The following is a 21,909-nucleotide window of genomic DNA, read 5'->3' as shown; positions in this document are numbered from 1 at the left end:
ATCAGATCAATGAATTTCGAACATGGTGAGAATTTAGAACAAAACAAATTAGCTTTATCCTTCTTATGCCAAGTGATGGTTTTAGATTGGCTTCGGTTTTATAAACTCTAGTTAGAAGGGTGGTTAGGTTTGAACAGAGGAAGAAGGCAAGGGACATGTCATGTTCACACCTTGGAGTTTTGGACTTAGGACTTATCCCAACTCCCAACAATAACATCATGTGGTCCTTCCTCAATATTCTGTGTCCACACTTCACACCTTGGACTTGGCCTTGCTAAATTGTTGTAGACCTCAGTAAGTGAGAATGCGTACAGAAAAGGACAACACTCTTTGGCGGAGAATCTATAGCCCCCTTTAATTCATTATTATTATTATTATTATTATTATTTATTCTTACAACTTCCCCTTAGCTGTCTGCTGTATTGCCAGTCTCCAACTTCACTTCCATAGCTAAACAGAAAAGGTATAATCATGTTACATGTGCTCATTATATTAACACTCCTCCTACTCTAATATCAACGGAAAGAGGGTGATATACTACTAGTTTTTCTTCTAAATTATTCCTCTGAGGAAAAACAAAAATTCGAGATGGAAGTTTGTTTTACTTTTTCTCCTTCAATGTGTTGAAAGAGCACTTTACAAGAAGCCCATTATACACTAGCATTTCTTTCTCCCTTTGTCGGTCTTCATTTCTCTTCTTTCACACACACTCTCTCTCTCTCTCTCTCTCTCTCTATATATATATATATATATATATATATATGGATGTAATTACTGCAATAACTTAATACACTGAATACCTAACAATCAGCCTATCATTTACACCTTTAAATATCAACAAACAGTTATATAATCCATCCCATTGTTTTTATTCGCCTTTTCTGCCTCAGCCAGATCGTCTTCAGGGACTCTCCACTAATCATCACGGTCCGGCTTTAAGTTCAACCCTCTTCTTCCCTTTTCTCTCATTCAAATGGTGACTCCAACTGCTTTTATCCGCGTTCTGTTAATGGTTTCACCAGCTGGCCCTACGTTGCTGTAGCTCATCTGAAGCATGAGCAAGATATATTAGTGTTGAGCAAACAGAACATTAATATTAAATCATAATGACTAGTTCTCTGCTATTATATCAGAGACCCACTCGCGACTGCAGCTAGACAAAAATAAAGGATGGAAAATGGCTTCAGTAAGTTTCACATCAGGAGAAAAATATATTTCCTAAAGTACTCCCATTTTAACCGTTTAGTTTCATTCAAAAAGCTAAGAATATTTTCTTAATAATCATGATGTCCGGGCCAGCTAGCACGCACCTCGACTAATTCCACGGGGTACCTGCCACCAGAGGCGGAACTAGAATTTTTACTGAGGGGTGTCAAAATATTAAAAAGTAAATACACAACTAAATTAAGAGGGTTCAACACATAGTATATATACGTAAAAAAGTTCTTTTTACGTTTTTACACAGTGTAATTTTTCAGCGAAGGAGTATTGGTTGGCACCCCTTGGATGCATGTGGCTTTGTCACTGCCTGCCACTTCCCACCAGCAACAAGTACTAGGTAACTCTGTTCACCAAGGCTAGGGAAAGAAATCACCTAGTGTTTTCGTCTCTGTTGGGATTTGAACCTGAGACCTCATGATGCTCAACCCAATTCATTGACTATTAGGCCACACCCTTGAGTGCTTATGTTTTTCTTTTAACAAGGGAAAGTTAAATTATTTTACAAGAGAAAGTAGTTTCATCAAGTAACTGTGATACACTATAAGCATTCTTTTGATTTTTTGTGCCAATTCGAAAAGAAGCATAATTTCACACAATGTTAGGGAGCGGCAACATACCTGCAACTTCTATACCAGAATAGAAGCGAAGCACCGGGAAAGCCCAACCAAAGCAATATTCAAATGGGGTGATTGACAATGTTGACAGCACATATTAGCTTTCATTGTGATCTGGCCTAGACTTAGAATGGCTATAGACTTAGAATGGCTAGCTCTTCTCCTCAATACCTCTGCTTCTCTAGCTATCTGGATGTCTGACGGACAGAAAATTTGGTGTGTAACTTTGAGAATAAAGCGAGGAAGCAAAGCCATCACCATAATGAGCAAAATTAAGAGCCAGTAGGCAGGTGACTTCACCAGCTGATAGACTGTACTGCAGAAGACAAATATTACGTTTCTCAAATCATAGACCTCTTAATCAATATGTAAAAACATTCAGATATCAGACGTTAAGACATCAATGGAGATACTAACCCATAATTAGGGAAGACAGGTATAGAGTCCACCACCACCAAACAGACATACGTGATAATAATTGACCCCCACACTGCCATATGAGTATATATTGCCCAGCGCTGTATGTCCATTGCCAAGTGCGTGTTAACAAGGATCACTATTGCAATTGTCCACAAGCTACCCATACTCCATATGTCAATTTCGCTCTGATAATAAGTTAGTACTGGTACAAAGAAAAGAACAAGACTTTGCCATACTGTATCAATCATCGTGAGCCAGAAGAGTTTCATATTGTAACTCTCATGTCTGTGGCCAGCAGCATAGAGTTTTGGATACCTCAGTAGTGTCTCATGACTTAAATCCTTGTCCAGAATACCAACAATTACTGTAGGTACAGAAGTATAGATGACAGAATAAAACATACTACTCCAATCTGTCAATGCAGAAGTTGTAGAAAAAGCTGTGCACAATATGTACCTACAGACAACAGAATACAGAACAAATAAGTTCAGATACCTGTTTCATGTTGTGCTTTTTCAAACTGCACATCGCACCCTAGGAGATATGAGAAACAATTCAACACATAGTAACTGTAATGTTGCATGATAACAATGCGGATCAAGCTCAGGTTTCCCGTATTGTAACCTCATTTCGAGAACTAATTGAGCTAGGCATATGAATCCTCTATATTAGTTATGCTCTATTAGCACTCATCGCATTTGAATAAATAATAACTTCTTGTTAGTACAAAACAAAAGGTCCTCTAAATCTAAAGGTTCACTGAATCTCACAGTTATCCCTACACTGACTCACAAATCTCTAACTAAACTTACAAAGAATCCTGGCAAACACAGTTACCTCATGCAAGTGTGGAAACAACTAAGCTAATCAGATTCACACCAATACCCAAGAGATGAAAAACAAAAAAGTCTCTGACAATTTATTAAATTTCAAAACATCCAAGCATCAATTAAAAAAAAAAAAAAAAACCAAAATTTTGGCCTACTAGAAAGGGGATATTGATGTCCATAATAATTCCAGGGAAGAATAACAAAATGAAAATAGATGTATGAAAAAGAATATGCTAATCATACATGACCATTAAAAACTTTTTCCCCGTGTAAAGAACCAGATGATAAAGAAAAGCTTTTGCATCAAGAAATTGCTTTGGACCTTCGATACGATTACCAAAGATTTGACTGGCACAATTTCTCTCAAACTTGAGCATCTTAGTCTCAAGCATCTTAAGAGTTGATCATATTTAGTACCGAAAGAACTTGGCTTTAGATTGTGAAAATGGATGCCATCAACAACTTCAAATCTTTCCTCAAGAATCTCTTACAAGAGAAAATATGGAATCAAGTAGAAGACATCAAGTCTTAGTTTAAATTTTAGAACTACGAACAACCTAAATGCGAAAAGAAAATCTAAAGAATACGTAATAAAGAACATTATATCACCTATAGCTTAGAAAAAAAGAGCATTACATCACCTATTAGCCCTTTGATCACGAATGACACAACAACTCATAGTTAAGAGAAAAATTAATCACTGGCCTCAACCTGCAGACATCAGAATCCTCACTCAACATGGCACCAATTTTCAACCATTAGTCATCAAATGACATCACCAATTTTCAACCATTAGTCATCAAATGACATCACCTAACGATCATAAAATGATCATGATAAACACCCGTAAGCACTTGCTATGCACCAATTTCATTTCCACTCAAGGACAAGCTTACAACCAAACCCTCGCAGAAGGTTTCCATTCCATTGGCTTTCAAACATTGCTAAATTTACCCTCCGTTATACTTCGAGTCATATATACCCCTAATGTTATACTTTGGGGTCATACATGCCCCTACCTTTTGCGAAGTATTTAAATCTACCCTATTTGTAACAATGCTCCAATGTGGCAGTGGACCCAACTATTAAAATGCCACAGTGGACGCCTTGTGTGTATTACCATTTCTTTTCATCCCTTTCTTAATAACTAGGTAAGAAGAATCAAAAAGGAAAAAACCAAAGCCAAAATCAGAATCAAAGCACACCAAAAGATTAAACCATGGAAAATAAGAAGAAAGCTATTTCTTAAAAATAAGTTTCGCCCGGATTTCGCTATTTCTCATCATAATCCATGGAAAATACGTTTATTTCCATGTACAACACAATTGAAAAAGCTTCAGAAGCCGAACAAAATACCTAAACTCTATAACAGAAGGAAGCTCGAAGAATAAATTGATCGATTAGTGGAACAACTACACAGATTTAGAAGAAGAAGAAGCGTACTAAAAAAGCATGAAAACAAAAACAGCATTGCGGTAGAAGTTGTAAAGAACCAAATAACCAACACGCTGGTAATTCCAATGTCCATGCACAAGAAGCAATCGCTTCAGAAATCGAAATTGTCCCATAGCAAAGTCCGATGCCATCACTGCTTGGCGCCCTTCTTGACCACATATTCCAACGCCAACATCCGCCATTTGGATCATTGAAACATCATTAGCCCCTGAGAAGTTTCCAAATTAGATGAAGGAGAAAGCTGGGAACAGTCGTGTATGCACTTGAAAAACCTTAAAAACATAACATCCCCAAAGATGACCAGAAAACCTTCATCTATAATTCATATAAACAAGCTCTTCTAACATCGGATAAATTCTGATATAACATTTAACATATGAAGAGAAAGCACCTAACAATATATAGCTAACTCACCATCACCTATGGCTAGAGTCATATCATCAGTGCGGCTCTTTATTAGATCAACAATGCCAGCCTTCTGCAAAGGGGCAACGCGGCAGCAAAGTACAACTTTACATGAAGTAGCAAGATCGAAGAGCTGTGACAGGATGGCAATCACAAATAATGACTCTCAATGTACATGGGAAGGTAAAAGGCTAATATGCCAACAAGATCCCTTTTTAAGATAACCTAAGGAATCAACAAGTTGTGCTATCTTCAAGAACGAAACTTTAACTTTAGAAAGGAACATAAGCTTCACACCTCAGACTCGAGATCTTTCTCTAAGATATACACCAGACTATTCCCATCAATTATGAGTGCCAGAGGTCCGCCAGGAACTTCTTCCTCTCCGGCAAGCTGCTTTGGTAATTTATATGACTTCATACTCCCTGGAATTTCATCATAAACATTTTCTGCTTCTCTGTGCAATTTTAAGATCTGATTATCACAACTTGCAGGCTTCACACCATATTTGGCCATGGCGTCTGACAATAACCTTTTGCATTCATTTTCTGAAGAGCCATTAATGATGATCTGGTTCATGTCGGAGGTCAAGAGTTTGCAAGACAAACCAATTGAAATTGCAGTTTCTTGCTTATCTCCAGTAAGAACCCAAACCTTTATCCCTGCTTGCCGCAGAGACTCAATAGCCTCTGGTACACCCTCTTGTAGTTTGTCCTCTATAGCGGTGGCCCCAAGTAGAGTTAAATTGCACTCGATTAGAGATGCTGTTTGGCGCAATTTTTTTGATCTATCATTCAAGGATGTGCTAGCATCCTCGTACAAGCATTGCCACTCCCCAAGTTCTTCTCCTGTAAGATCCCTTGCAGCAACTGCAAGGGAACGCAGTCCTTCAGAGGAGTACTCCCTCAAATAATTATGAGTGTAACCTTGTATGTGTTCATGGTCTTCGCTTAAAATGCTAAGCATTGAAGTATCAGCCCCTTTCACCAAAATTTTTACAGTATCATTTGGGAATCTGATAACAACAGACATTCTTTTACGCACACTGTCGAACTCATGAAGTCCTAAGACATCCAACCTGCACCGGCCAAACATTAGTCCGCATTTCCAATGCCTAAAAAGTTCTAATAAAGTAAATTACCAAAATCAACAAGAAGAAAGCAAGAGAAGAAACCCAATGCGTGCATGTAATTGAAAAAGTCACAATGCTATAGATGGCATGCATCACTAATAATTACAATAGTTATTTACTTATAGTAGTAATCAATGCTATTTCATTAATGAGTTCTAAAAGGTTCCCTACGAGAACTAGCACCAAACGATAAACAAGAAGTGAGACCGCCATGTACCTTAGTTTCTCACCCTTCACATCAATCACAACATGACCAGATGTCCGCTCACACAATGTGTAGCCATAAGAAGATGCAGCAGCTACTAGTGCTTGTTCATCAGGAGATTCACCTTGATACTCGATGCTGACACTAGAGTCATCCACATTATTCTGTACATCACATGAAGAACTATTGGTACAAATAGGAATCACGGTATTACATGCTGCCAAAGTCAGGAAAAACTCGTGGGCAGCAATCCTCTCTTCTCCATCTACCTCTGTATGTAACAATGCCATTAGTTCAACATCAGTTGGAACTTCTGATTTGAGCCTCAACTTTCTTTGACTTGAAGGCTCTGTTAGTGGTTCTTCTGCACATTATTACAAAAATTAAGTGTTTAATTTGGTGCACAAGCATATTTAGGAGAAACAAAAACTTCAAAAGGATGAATGAAACAAAGAATGTAGCTGGCTCCTTAATATCAGTTTATGCGCAGACCTATGCATGAGCACAATAAATGCTCTAAACCAGAAAATTATGGACATTAGGATGTATTAAAAAACCAGCAACTACATACAAACAACTAAACAGTCTGTTCTTGCAGATAACTTTCATCAAACTAGAGATTATTCTTTCGATAAGAGAAAGAAAAACCCTCCATAAGGGACAGGGACCCTTGACTTTTGCTAAAGTAGGTAATACAAAGAGGACAAATACACCATTTTAGGTTGACAAGATATAGTAAAATAGATGCTGCACAAAAAAAGAATAACTAAACAAATAAGGGAAAAAGCAGTCATGAAAAGAGAGTATCCCATTGGTCCAGTAGCAATGTACTATCAACTGTGCAGTAGATCAACCTTACATAAATGTATAACAGCAAAATATCACTTCAAGACATTTTTGAAGGGGTTGCAATGAAGTAAAGAAACAAATAGGCAAATATTGAGCGCACCAGAATGAACAAGCAAAGAAACTGAAGCAGCTTAGCACATCTTACATGCAACACATTTGTAGTGTCATAAACTTATCAGTCCGAACAACGAGGAGAAAATAAATTCGAATCTCATTGTCACAGACACACAGTGTAAGATGAACTCTTGTGAAATAAATTGACTGCTTGGGATCTGCACGTGTAGAACACATACTAAATGAATGATAGCGATAAAAAAGCATGTATTACATGATGATAATTTCATGCAAGAACTGTTTAAGTGTGCTCTTCACAGCCAATAAACTCTTTCGGGTATCTGATAAACCCTAATGTGATGCCAATTGCATTCAAGAAAGAACCAATCCACCTATCCGGTATGAATACTTCTTCTGGTAAAGTTACAAATTTTTCTGTTAATATTGTTGAGCACTTCTACATTCTATAATTGTGATTCATAGCTGACAAATATTATAACCAGCTAAAGTGACAAAAAAAATATTCCAAGCATTTCATTGAGACAAAACAACAGTACTCTCAAGAGAATGAAGATTAAGCCATTTGATGAAACAGTGACATCAAGAATCCTCAGATGCTCAATAACATTAAAACTAACAAACTCTGCATGTTTGCACATATGGACTGACTTCGATTTTCTGTTTCTAATTTTCTGCTAATTATTTATCCCACTAGTACCTTTTTTCCAGCTGCTTTTTTCCTCTATTTTGTTTTTAGGATAAATCTTTTTCCTGCAATTCATTTTGAAAGACCTAATAAGCAGAACATGGTGCCATTCTACAAAATTTTGTCATATTGTCTCATCATGCTAATCCTCCAGTTATGCAGGTTAAAAGATCCAAGCCATCCAGTTATACAAGTTCAAAGATTCAAACTATCTTTAGAAAAGAAAAAAAAATAGTGTACACAGTTACCATACCTCCAATATCTGTGTTCACTGATGCACCAGCAACCAAAAGGGATCTCCCATAACTTTTCCCCCACACACTAGCTCTTCTGAATTCCATCTTATTTTCAGTAAGTGTTCCTGTTTTATCAGAAAAAACATAGCGAATCTGACCCAAATCCTCATTGATATTTAGGGATCTGCACTGAAATCTTGAATTACTGCTACTGTCATACATATGCCTGTCTCCAATCATGAAATACGACTGTCCCAAGCGAACTAACTCCATGGTGATATAAAGAGACATAGGTATCATTATCTGGAAAACTATGATCGAACTCAGAAAGGAGTAAAAGGTTTCCATAGGAATCCCATAATATTTATACTGTTTGCCATGATTTTTTCCTTCATCAAAGTAAAGTCTCCGATAATAAGACAAGGTATCAAGCTGCTCCTCATGGCGCTTCAACCATAGACCTATCCCAATTGCTACAGCCAAGCACATCACGAGAAGGAAAATAGACAGCCAAAGGGTTTCCCGGTTCATGTATGTTTCCAGCCTGCTTCTTTTAGATGGAGATGCAGTGCTGTTCAACATAGCTTTAGTCTCTTGCCCAGCATAAACCGCTACTCCAACTGCCCACTCTGTGTTCTTCAGCTGACAACCACGCAATATGATATTTGATTGGCTGAGCGGAAACCTATGCCCATTCAACTCCATGTGGGCCGTGAATTCATAAATATTCCTGTTAGGCTGTTCACATCTAATAACTCCCGAAATCGTCTCCCCTTCACACACTAATGAAGTTGTTTCTTGCCTAGCATACCTTGTCTTCAAGTTTGATTCACCATCAAGATTCATTGTCTGAATATAAGCAATTCCACTAGGATCACTGGTTCCTAACAACACCATGTCACAAGGCATTGTCTCATTAGCAAGGATCTTCACAACCTCACCAACCCAAATTTTCTTCCATCTTTTTAACTGAAACTTCCCAGATTGAAGTACTAGAGCCTCCCGGTTATTCTCGTTCCTATCTGATCTGTGTCTCCGCCAATCCTCATAACCATCTTTTACAGCTGTCACGGAAAGCACAAACAGAAGAGGAAATAGAGATACAGTTCTCCCAAATACAGCAAGAGGTGGAAGCTGATTCAGGGCAGCAATAGCTAAAAAGTATAAATAAGCAACCCGATGAAACTGAATGAATAGGTTCTTAGGCAAGAAATTTATTAGTGTATACTTGCTAGTTCTGATCTCATTTCCACAGAAATCAAACTTATCATTAGTCTTCTTTGGATCATTAACATGGATCAACCTAGGGGTACTTCCATGTAATAAGCTATCCTCCAGCTGCATGCTTTTCTGAAGAAGCCTCTGTGATTTGTTCAGCTTATCCCGGACACGAGAAGAAGCCCTAGACAAAGACGGACCACGGGTGGACGCTGCTCCAGATGAAGCCACCCTAGACAAATCACATGATATTTCAAAAGCTGCTTTGTCATGCCAATGGTCCTCTGTTCCACACCACGATACAAGGCGTTTCCTATCCTTTGGGGGGCATTCTGATGAATATGGCTGGTTAGACTGAAGCTCAGCTGAATTAAACTTCTTTGTACTCAAAGGAGAAGAAGAATGATGCTGATCGTAGGGGCAAGGTTCTGGTTGAGAATTAGTCATAAATACTTCCACCACAGGAAGGGCATTGGAGAGAATGAAATTCAAAATACAATAAGAAAATAATTCACTATCGACCGTCCAAATTGCATTTTTCCCCTCAAGAAACTTGAGCTTATCAGTTAACCCTTTGCTTTCTTTATCCTGGAACAATGGGCAGCAATTCACAATGAAGCTACACAAAGTAACCTCTTCATTCTCAAAAATGAAAAAGGCCGATATAGTCTTAACTCCCCTAGAAATTATCAATAGTTCAGTATATTGAAATAATTTCAGAGGTTTTCCCTGACTTTATCCGTGTCAACAAACAATTCAAAATACCTCGACTTTTTCAGAACAGGTCCGACTCAAATAGCAATAATTCGAAGCACTTCTTTTTACACTATTTCGGAAACCCAAGGAGTCAATCGTATGGATATGGATATGTAAAATACAGGATTTCCAGTCCTAGCAGGAAAGGGAGGCACAAATTGTAAGCTATGGAACGTGAAGAATGAGTGTCACCAAAATACGATTTTGTTTCTGTATAAAGACCAAAACACACAGATATACCAAAAAATTTAAAGGCGAACGCGCCCAAATTACACCTGGTGGATCTTTGCAGATATCAAAACACCAACATCCAAAAATCAGACTTTTTATGTTTCATAAGCACCAAATAGGGCCAATAATGAAAGCTGCTGACAAATAAAACAAAAAGGGAAATACTTGGGAAATATATATCCAAAACCCAGATATGCCGAAATTGAAACAGGAACTATTTACAGCCAAAAAATAATTACCGTGATTCATGAAAATAACAGAACGGACAGTAAAACCAAATCCATGCAATTTAAAAAGGTGAATTTTCAAAAATATACAGCCCAACATAAAATATTACGCCACGTAGCCCAATATACAATATTATACGACATTATATACATAATGTATAACCTTGTATAAAAGGTACTTGTACACAAATATGGGCTAAACCGGGTAAAATATGGGCTAGTTGGCATAAATATAATCTTCGGACGTGCATGTAATTGAAACATGAATAAAAACAGAGTCTAAAATGCAATATCCACTAAAAATATGTGAAAATTGAAACAACAACCAAAAAAAAACAATACCGTGATTCATGAAAATGACATCAAATATAGGGAGGTGCATGTAATTATTAGAAAAGAATCAAATGTGTGTTTTGTTGTGTTTTATCGTCTAGTAAGTAGAGGTTGAACGAGGGAAATTGTCAGATGAGTTAACAATGAAATGTGGAATCATCAGCTTTATACAGAGAGGGCAAAGAAGAAGACAAATAACGTGAGGTCTCTTCTTCAATCTGCAAAGCTATTGTTCTGATTTCGTGACTCGATGGATTCTTCTTTCCTCTTTCTCTTGCCCCACCGACCAAGTCTCTTCTTCGTTTCTCTCTATCTTTCCAATTCCATTACCAATTACCACTCATGCTTATTCTTCTTTAACGTGGCATTTATGTGAAATCACAATCATTATTATTATGATTATGAAGTTAAACTGGAAAAATACAAGTACTGCTATTTTCTTTTCTCCAGAATTTGCCCTAATTTCCTATCGTTATTTGGGTTTATCATAATTATTAATTATGGGTGTGTACGAAGGAAGATGTACCGAACACACATTATACTTTACATCCTTTTCTCGAGAAAAGGCCATAAATAGTCCCTGAATGGGAGGAGTAAATGAAAGAGGCCTAAAATGGTCCCCGAACTATACATTTACCTATTTTCTTTAGTTTTTAACTATTCAAAAACTTATCAAATTTGGTCTCCGTCTATTTTTTTATACAAACAAGCGAACAAACTCATAAACCTTCGTGAGTTTATGAGACCGTCGGTTTTTTAAAATGAGACCGTCAATTTTTTAATTTTTTTTTAACAAAACCGACCTACTAGGTCGGTTTTTTAAATCGGTTTAACCAACGCAATCCGTCGGTTACAAAACGCGAGAGATCTTGAGAAAAAAAAAAGTTGAGGTTAGAGAACAAACTTGAGGAAAAGGAAGTGTGGAGAGAGAAAGATAGTGTCCGATGAATGGTTTAACGATTAATCTCACGATGGTTTATGAATTTGTACGTTGTTTGTATAAAAAAATAGATTTAGACCAAATTTAATAAGTTTTTGAATAGTTAAAGGACTAAAACCGGTAAACGTATACCAGTGACCATTTTATCCTACTCCCATAAAGTGACTATTTATGGCCTTTTCTCTCCTTTTCTCGGAGGAAAAAGCTTTGGATTTTATAAATTGAGAATAGTTCATTCATATAACAGCACAATAACATCTAAAATATAGTCAACTACAATATTCTTGTTTCGCTGGAAATTAATTTTTTAATAGGTTTTGAGCCTGTTTGATTGACTTATTTTATATGCTTTTAAATCAGAATAGCTTTTAAGTATTTTTATAGTATTTGAATAGGATAAAAATATGTTTTTAAGCCAAAGTAATAACAATAAGGCAAAAGCCATAAGCCCATCCAAACGGGCTCTTTATACTTTCTTTTATTTTAGTTTTTTCATATATAGGTAAGTTGACTAATTTAGATTAAATATTGTGCTTTTTTTTAGTATACTTTCGTTGCTGTGTGATTTATCATCGTTCAAAGTTTGCTTTGTTATCTCTGCATCATGCCTTGTTATTTCGTTCCTAGCAATTTTAAAGTAAAGTTAGTGATTGGAGGTTGAATATAGTTAAAACATTGTGAGTAAACTCGAAAAAATTCATAAAATCTATTTTTCAAACTTTAAATTTATATTTCACGTTTGGAGTAGAAATAATGGATCAACTCAATAAACAAAAAAATTCTTATTTGAAATAATCTCCAAATATTGTTTAAACTTCTTGAACCGAAATCTATGGCAAACAAGCCTAAATACTACTCCTAATCCCCCTATATTCCATCTTCTCTGATACTTTTTCTCTAGTCTTCTTTCAAAATAATGACATCTTTTTATAATGAAAAATAATTGAATTCATAATTTTTGTTAAAAAAATAGTTTTTATTTTGTGAATTAAATTAAATAGAATCGCATAAAATGAAACGAATGAAGTAGAATTTGCCTCTAATCATAATTTACTTTGAAGTGACATTCCATTTCTCATCCTCTACGTTAAAAACTTGCACGCTTATAAAAGCATTACTCAGCTTTTCCTATCATTGTACTTTAGTACACTTTTACTAAAAATATTGGTCATGCTTGATATTGCTATGAAACCAACTATTTTCATGTTATGTTTTGAAAGAAACTTATCAGGGATGATTGTTGGGATATTTTTAAAATATAATAATTATTTTAAATTTAAAAGTTAAATGAAAGGATGTATCTTTATGAAAGGGTGTGTTGGTTATTAAATATTTTTTCTATTTAAAGCACTCAAATGTTACTTTATAGAGTAACTTTTCTTTCGCTGCAAAGTAACTTTTTCTTCTTCTCAAACCTTTCACGAACACTCTTTCTTATCCTATTCCAAAAGATCAAGTTCAAGTTGTTGCTTTCCTATAGAATTTCTTCACTATTTGCTTAGTGTAGAAATTCATATGTAGAAATTCATAGCCTTGCCATATCCACTAAAACTATTTGCGTAGATCTCATAGAAATCTCGCAGAGGATAGGGAGAAAATATCGTTTTTAGGAAATCGTTTTGCATGCCTTTCCAGCTTCCAATCCAGTGTTCTTTATTCGTATTTTCCAACAATCTAAAAACGATAATTATTTATTTTGGTTTGGGGGCATTCGTCTTTTTTGCTGCATTGAAGATTTGGTGAAGTTTGGTAATGTTTTTTGTTCTCTGAAATAAAAGAATTACTAAGTATTGGTTGGATATAGAACAATAAATTGTGGTGTTATTTGTCTACGAATAGACAACTCATTCTTGTCAGATTCCTCCATTAATTTTCAGATTCGACTGTGTTTGCGGTTGTGGTGAAGTTTTGTTTGGGTATTCCCCAGTTTTGTTTGAAGTTTATTAGTGTAGAAAAGGACAAAGTTTGGTTTTGATTTGGGTATTCCCTATACGTTTTGGATTCACTAGCTTCAAACACCAAATTTCCTTTTGGTTTCATTGATTATTGTTAACTAAAAATCTGAAGTTTCATGTTCGTAATCTACCTTCTACCTTGTTGTTGTTTGTGTAATTCGCTGGAATTTAGTCATTCAATCAAAATTCAATTTCTTGAATTCTGTTTTGTTTGGAGTTTACAGGTTACCACAAAATTGTTGGTTTGGTATTTATATTTCTTATCATGGATTCCGACACTCTCAAAATTATGGACCAAGATTTTGTTCGTCTTGATCGTTTCGATGGCGCAAATTTCACAAGATGGAGGACAAATTGAAGTTTATGTTGACTGCTTCGAAGATCTTTTATGTACTTGATTCAACTCTGACTCCAATTCCTCCATCAAAGAATAATGATTCCAAAGAACTTTGCAGGTCATATTCTCAACGCACTTTCTGATTGTCTTTATGATCTCTATATCGTTGAAACTTCCGCAAAGAAAATCTGGAATGCCTTGGAATTTAAATACAAAGTTGTGGAGGAAGGTACCAAAAAGTTTCTTGTTTTTAAGTATTTTGAGTTCAAGTTTAATGATGATATGCCTATTTTGGCACAAGTACATGAACTGCAAGTTATAGCAAATCAGTTGAGGGTTGCGGGAATTGAACTTCCTGCATCTTTTCAAGTTGGAGCAATTATAACAAAATTGCCACCATCTTCGAAAGGATATAGGAAGAAAATTCTCCATGATTCTAAAGAATTTTCTTTTGGAGAAATTCAAAAGCACCTTTGAATCGAAGAGGAATCGAGGGAGAGAGATAAGAATGAAAATTCTTATAATGGCAATAATAAAGCCAATGCTTTGACTAAGCCCTCAAACAAATCCAACAAAGAAAAGCAAAGAAAAAGAACTAAAAAAGATCAAAAGAAATTCAAGAAGTCCAAACAAGGAGGTTGCTTTGTGTGTGGAAAATCTGGCCATTATGCTAGAGATTGCAGATTTAGAAAGAACTAGAAATCAGAAGTGAATTCAACAAAAGAAAATAAAGAGATCTTTGCTACTGTGATCGAGATCTACGCTATTAAAGGTAAAGTTTTTGGTTAGTGGTATCATACATGTGTCACTGTTCATGTTTGCTATGATAGGTCCCTCTTTAAGACTTACAGAGAAGTTACTGATGAGCAAGTGACCCAAGTAGAAATTCCCCTATTCCTAGTTTGATTTCATTAGTCAAGCTTCATTAATTCCTTAATAAGTGATTATCTACTTGTCCTTAAGATTTATAGTTAATTTGGTGGTTGCAGCAAGAGGTTCAAATGGGAAATGAAGGAAGGTCCAACGTTTGTGGCATGGAAAATGTTGAACTTGCATTTACTTCGGGCAAGATGGTTACTCTAACCAATGTCTTACATGTTCCTGATATGAATCGAAATCTTGTTAGTGGGGTACTTTTGGGCAAACTGGATATTAAATCTGTAATTGAATCGGGAAAATTAATTTTATCCCGAAATGGTGTCTTTGTTGGAAAAGGCTTTTCTACTTATTGAATGGTTAAGTTGTCTGTAACTGATGATTTTATTATTAATAAGAAGAATTATGCTTTTGTTTACATGTTGGATTCAATTTCTTTATGGCATTATAGATTAGCACATGTTGGCCTAAGTACTATGAAAAGAATGGTTAAAAGTGGATTAACTTCATGTGTAACGACCTGTTTGGCCGTTACGGTACTTTTGAGCTTGTTGGCGTTTTTTCGAGCTTCATTAGCTTATATTAGACTTGCGGGGATGGGTGGTACGATTTCCAAGGTCATCAGGTGATTATTAGATTGGTTTTTCTGATAATAAGCCTTAAAGCGAAAAATGTTGACCCAAAGTTGACTTTTGGATAAACAGACCTTTCTCGAAAATTCGTCAATTCCAAGAGGTCTGGAGGGTCATTTGTGAATTGCGGGTATGTTCGGTTTGTTTCTCAATGCATTAGAGTGGGTCTTGGGACTTGGGTTGGAAAGTTGGCTTTGGGGTATTAGGGGTTGACTTGGTCAACGAGACCCCCCGTTGGGAAATCCGAGGCCACGGGTGAGTTCGTAGCGCATTTTTATGTGTGTTTTCATGTTTGCTTTGTATCTGTGGAGCCTCGGATGGTAGTCAGATTTTGGGTTCTAAATGGTCAAACTAGTAACTTTCTAGTAACTGATGTCCGCTGCAGCGGCACCGCACCGCCGATACGTGTCGCCATGGCGATGGCTCGCTCGCTATGGGGCCAGAAACAAGTGGGGTGACCGCCGTAGCGGTCATATCACCGCGACAGAGGTTCCGCCGTAGTGGACTACGGACCCTGTAGCGGAAGACGGGGACGTAAATGTCTTAAATCCTTTTTAAAACCCTATCACTCCTCATTCATTACTCTCAGTTCTAGAGCTATTTTGAGAGCAAAACAAGAGATTCTAAGGCAATTCCTCATTGGGATAAGTTCATCTAACCTTATTCTTCATTTATGATTCATAATCCACCTATGAAACTCCCTAATTCATGCTAGAGTCTTCCAATAACATAAGGATTAAAGAGGGTTCTTGGGGTTTCTTTCTGGAATGGACTTTTGATTATCAAACCTTGATTTATCGACGGAATAAGCTTATATTAGTATGAAATTGATGGGCAATAGCTATATAAACATGAATCCTTCATTATTTGTAACCAATTTATGAATTTGAGAGTTAGGATTCATACCCAAAATTAGGGGTTTCTCTTTAAATATGATTTTAGCTTAATATTGAGTTGCTTTAAAAATTGATTGGTGGGTTTTGATCACTTAGACTTGAATTTCATGTTTCGCATTTAAATTTCCCGTTTTGCCTTTGTGGGCCCGTTTCCCCAAATTCTATAGGCTTAAGTTGACCAAATTGAAAGCCTAGCAATATGGGTACCGTTCTCCATGATTTCCAATCTAGATTATGTTATAAATAGACCTTGAGTATTTGGAGGCATTAAGGAAGGGCAAGGCGCTCGCGTGATTTGTTTGGGATTCCTGTTCGGCACTCCAGGTAGGTTACGGCTTACTTTTTTAGTTAGACTTCGGTTAACGACTCATATGTAGTACTATGGAATTGTTTGAGACATCATGTGAACCTTCGGGTATGAATTTTTGAATGGAATTCTTAGATTGGTACTGTTGTGTGACTTGTGTGTTCGGGTTCGTGGCCCGTAGAATCCCTAGGTTTATGCTTAGATTTTCTTATGTGAATAGGTGGTTTCTATGTATTATGGGAGACTGGTTGGAAGGAACGGATTCATGTAATGCTTGTACTATGATGTCTGTCCTTATATGAATTGATTGGATTCATATGTTATTTATGATATTCTCATTGCATGACACACTCTCTCATATCCATGATATATCTGTCTTGATCGTGATATTGGAAGATGGTGATGACAGAGGTAATTATGATTCATGGGACATCACTATATTTGCGTAGCCATTTATATGTTGTATGATACAGAGTGGTTAGCAATGATATTGGATGGAGGAGTCATTCTAGGCTGTGTGATACGGAATGACGGTACATAGACTTAGCGGTCCCCCATGGGTCATGATTGTCGAGAGGTGGACATCGTCCCCCCAGAGTATGTGTGTATCATTGTATTGCATTCGATTTGCATACACATCATATGTTCTTATTGTTATTTGGATTGATATTGATCTCGGTGATATTTGAGTTATTGGGTGAATATTGGTTATGTTTGGATTCGTGGAATATTTGAGACATTATTTGGTAATTGATTGTACCACTTAGGCTTGTTGACTTGTATCTGTCTGTGAGCATGATTATCTTTCCATTTCCTTATTTGCATGCGTGATCTAACTGTTGTAGGCCTATGATGCTTACTCAATGCCGTCTTTTGTACTGATGCTACCTTACTGCACTCTTTTTATGAGTGCAGAGTATGCCGTTGGAGGGACTTTGTAACATCCCGTAAATCCGTATAGAGTGTGAAAGCATTGTATGAGTCCTTTGGAACCTTATATGTTGGGTCACGTGCATGACTTTAGGCTAAAGACCATACAGGAGATGGTCAAAATGAAAATTCACTACAGTTTCACGAAAAGGAGGTTTGACGATCGTCCTTTGTACCGCCGATCTGTTCGATGCTCCGTCCTTTGCACCGTAGAAAGTAAGGAAGAGAAAGTTGCTCACCAAAAATTTCATGACTTTGACGGAGCAGATCGACGCTCCGTCGATCTGTTCGACGCTCCGTCATTTGTACCGTAGAATTGTCCTAGCACAAAGAGCAATCGACTGAGCAGATCGACGCTCCGTCGATTGTGCCTGACGGGCTGAAATTATATAAGTTGCAAAATTTTAGTTTTTCTTCCATTCTTTTCACTCTCAAAAACCCGAAGGACGGAAATATCTCTCTAGGGCTCCAACACTAAGGTAAGAACATCTTAATCATTGATTATCAATCCTAACATCAAACCCATGATTCTTGTAACTAAAACCTAGGGTTTGCAACATAATTCTTCCTAAGGTGATTCAAGCTAGGGTTTGGGTGTTCTTCACTAGAAAAGTGAATTGTTAAACTTTGTTTAACATACTAAGGTATGTCTCTCTTTTAAAAACCTTCCTTGATATATGTCTCTTTTGAAAATCTTATTTTGGATTGCATGACTTCTTTTCGAAAGTTCTTTATTGAATAGAAAGGTGAACTTCTCATATTTTGAAACCCTAATTCATGTTTTTATCATGATTGGTGTGTATGAGGGGACAATCCCACATTAGACCTTAATGGTACTATACCCTATACATATATATATGTGATCCCAACTGTTTTTCCTCTATAAGAGATGATCAATAATAAGGGTTAATGGCCGGTAATGAGGTTTTTCGAGAAACTATGACAATTGAACCTTGTTTAAAGAAGTGGAAACATTTTCAAACTTAATGCTAATGGATGGTGTGACTACATTGAGATAATTGTGATTTAGCTTCTATGCTATAATTCAGCTTCCATGCTATGAATTTGATTGTTGTGTTTGGCCTAGCTACTCGGGAGGAAGAGTAGCCACTATGGATCCTAGTGTGATAATGCCTAGACATTCGGGAGGAAGAATGGCCATTTCTGGGTTCGCTACCTGGGGTGTGATTATGCCTAGCTATTTGGGAGGAAGGATAACCACCGTTGAATTTTATATTCCAGTGTGGTGCACTGTGACAAGGGAACCTCTACGGTTACCCCTTTGATGTGCTTGATTCTTGGGCCTGTATTGGCATGTGTGATATTCTTATTTTCTCATGGAATTGTTGTTGTTATTTATGATCAATTGAAAGGCATATTTGAAGTTATACCTTGACAAGAGGCCTTATAATCGGTTTTGATAATTCTTATTGAGCTACACAAACTGAATAACTGTTCTTACACAAACTGAATAACTGTTCTTATATTGGTTTCACATGATTTTCAAGACTGATTTCTTTATGTATTATTGTACTTTATTTTCATATTACTTGTTGTCCCCGAGGCACTCACTGAGTACGAAATACTCAGCCATACCATTGTTGTTTTTGATGGTATGTTAGGTAACAAAGAGGAGCAGGTTCTTGATACTCCGGGCGTTTAGAAAGGACTTGCTATTGCGGCTGATTTGGTGAGCCCATACATTCATTCGTGGGACACCTTATTTATTTATTTACTCATTATATTAGCTTTTCGGGTCGCGTCCCGACGAGTCGCTATTAATCATTTATCTTAAGCTCCATAGTATACATTCTTGCGGGTAGTTGTTGTAGTTATTGATTAACTCTCCGGCACGTTGTTACGTTTGACTAAGTATTGATTACTAAAGACTTTCACTGATTTAATTCATAAATGCATAATTTGTTTACCTTTATTTTATAAACTGTTGGAGGCGAATGTTGAACCTGGCGGGTTCAAGTGTTATTATTGTGTCGTTTAGGTTCTTCCGATATTGTTCATGACGTCGGATGCCGGTCACGTCTAGGGTGGGTTTCGGGGCGTGACAAGCTTGGTATCAGAGCCTAGGTTTAAATACGTCCTAAGATTATTATCGGTGTCTGTAGAGCTGTGTCTAGTGGAGTTTTTCTTGTGCAGCCTGATCACTTGCATGATTGAGAAACTCCCAGGACATTTATAGGTGTTTCCTATTCTTCTTGATTCTAGATTGTGCTGTAGAACTGAAAGTGCTTTTTGGATCATTCTAATTCGCTCGTTAATTCGTGCCTTGCAGAAATGGCTCTGACGCGATCAAAAAATGATAACCAAGGACGTCCCGCGGGAGTTAACCGAAATCTTAGGAGCGCGAATGCTGGTAACAAAAATAATGTTGGGAATCAAGCACCACCTCCAGCACCGCCTGCTCCTGCTGTTCCTGTTGCGGGTGTGCCAGAGATTGGTACTATACAAACGGCTATTCAAATGTTGACTGCATTAGTTGCGGCTCGGCCAGCCAGCCGTAGAGTGTGAGACCTCGTGCGGGAGGCGAGACTTAAGCAATTCCTCGACTTGAAGTCACCGAGTTCTTTGGGGTCACGAGAGGTGGATGACCCCAACACTTTTTAGATGAGACCTTCAAGGCATTAGGGCAATGGATGCCCGGATTAGAAAACCGTGCGGCTCGCTCGTATCGGGCCGAAGGATGTTGCTCACGTATGGTTTGAGATGTGGGAATCTGAGAGGGGTGACACTGTTTTAGCTCCGACGTGGGTTGAATTTGAAGAGGCATTCATGGAAAGGTTCTTGTCTAATGAGGAAATATTTGCTATGGCTACGAAGTTCGAGAAGCTGGAACAGGGTAACAAGCCAGTTCGCGAGTATAGTTTGGAGTTCACCCATTTGTCAAAGTATGCTTTGTACATGATTCCGATTGAAAAGCATAAGTTGACTCGTTTTGTGAAAGGCTTGGTACCACGTATCAAGTCTACATGTGTTGCTGTTGCTATATCTCATACTTGCACTTTCTCATCTCTGGTTGGGTTTTTCGAACAAGAAGAGAGTTGGAAAAATGAAGAGAGGGTGGATCGAGATCGGAATGTAAGGCCGCACGCGGTGGTTTCGATGGTAATAATTATAAGGTAGAAGTGTAAAAGGTATTCCGCACTGCCGGGCCTCGCGCCTATTCCCATGCCAGTGTGCCTTCTGGTAGGTAAGGCCAGAAAAATAATAATAATAATAGTAAGCTTTCACGGAAGTGGCACCATCCGGGCCGCGGGAAGAACGTATTTGTCATCATCGATTAGAGGCCACACAAGCAGGGAATACGAAAGTGGCTATGTGAGATGGCTGCTATGAATAACCAAAAAAATGATTCACCTGCTTCTGCATCTGCTAAAAATCCGCCTGTTGGTAATGCTAACAATAATCATAAGAATGCTCGTAATAACGGCAAAGGAAAGGAAGTTGCTAATACTTCTGGTGGAGGGATAGCTCGACTTTACGGGGTCGACTCGTAGGGAGATAAAGGCCGAGGCTTCGACGTTAGTTACGTGTATCCTTACTATCCCGTTCTCATGATGCTTACCATGGATTGATCCGGGTTCAAATTTATCCTACGTGACTCCTTATTTTGCTCGATACGGGTATGAAACCCGAACTATTGTTGGAACCCTTTGTTGTTGATACGCCTTCGGGTGTTCCTGTTATTGCTTCTAGAGTGTATAGAAATTGTGTTGTCGTGATTAAAGGTCGTGAGACCGTGGCTGATTTGTATGAACTTGAGATGGTGAATTTTGATGTAATTATGGGGATGGATTGGTTGTCCGCGTGTTATGCTAATATGGATTGTCACCATAAGTTTGTTCGCTCCGCCTTTCCCGAGGAGCCTGTTATTGTGTGGAAGGGTGAAATCGCTAAGCCAAGGGGTAGATTTTTTTCTTATCTTAAGGCTCATAAGATGATTACTAAGGGGTGTATTTACCATTTGGTTTCGTTAATGATACAAAGCCGTAGTACCGACTCGCATATCCGTTCCCATAGTTAATGATTATCCCAAAGTGTTTCCCGAAGATTTCCCTGGCATCCCTCCTGATAGGGTTATTGATTTTGGGATTAATGTTATTCCCGACACCCAACCTATTTCTATTCC

The 21,909-nt window shown here is 37.5% G+C and overlaps 1 protein-coding gene across 1 annotated transcript; it reads right to left on the bottom strand.

The window, feature by feature from the left end:
* Positions 1-429: 429 nt before the first annotated feature.
* Positions 430-11,445, bottom strand: LOC132056852 (phospholipid-transporting ATPase 1-like). The gene is given in 9 exon segments (XM_059449239.1): positions 430-1,047; positions 1,839-2,151; positions 2,253-2,711; positions 4,529-4,748; positions 4,955-5,078; positions 5,243-5,322; positions 5,368-6,023; positions 6,295-6,646; positions 8,172-11,445. Coding segments are annotated over 8 exon segments (3,816 nt in total). The 5' UTR covers positions 9,793-11,445; the 3' UTR covers positions 430-1,047; positions 1,839-1,847.
* Positions 11,446-21,909: the final 10,464 nt, after the last annotated feature.

This window comes from Lycium ferocissimum, chromosome 5 (genome assembly GCF_029784015.1).
Source record: "Lycium ferocissimum isolate CSIRO_LF1 chromosome 5, AGI_CSIRO_Lferr_CH_V1, whole genome shotgun sequence".
Lineage (NCBI taxonomy): Eukaryota > Viridiplantae > Streptophyta > Magnoliopsida > Solanales > Solanaceae > Lycium > Lycium ferocissimum.
The sequence above is the reverse complement of the archived record's forward strand: the minus strand, read 5'-3'. Positions and strand labels throughout refer to the sequence as shown.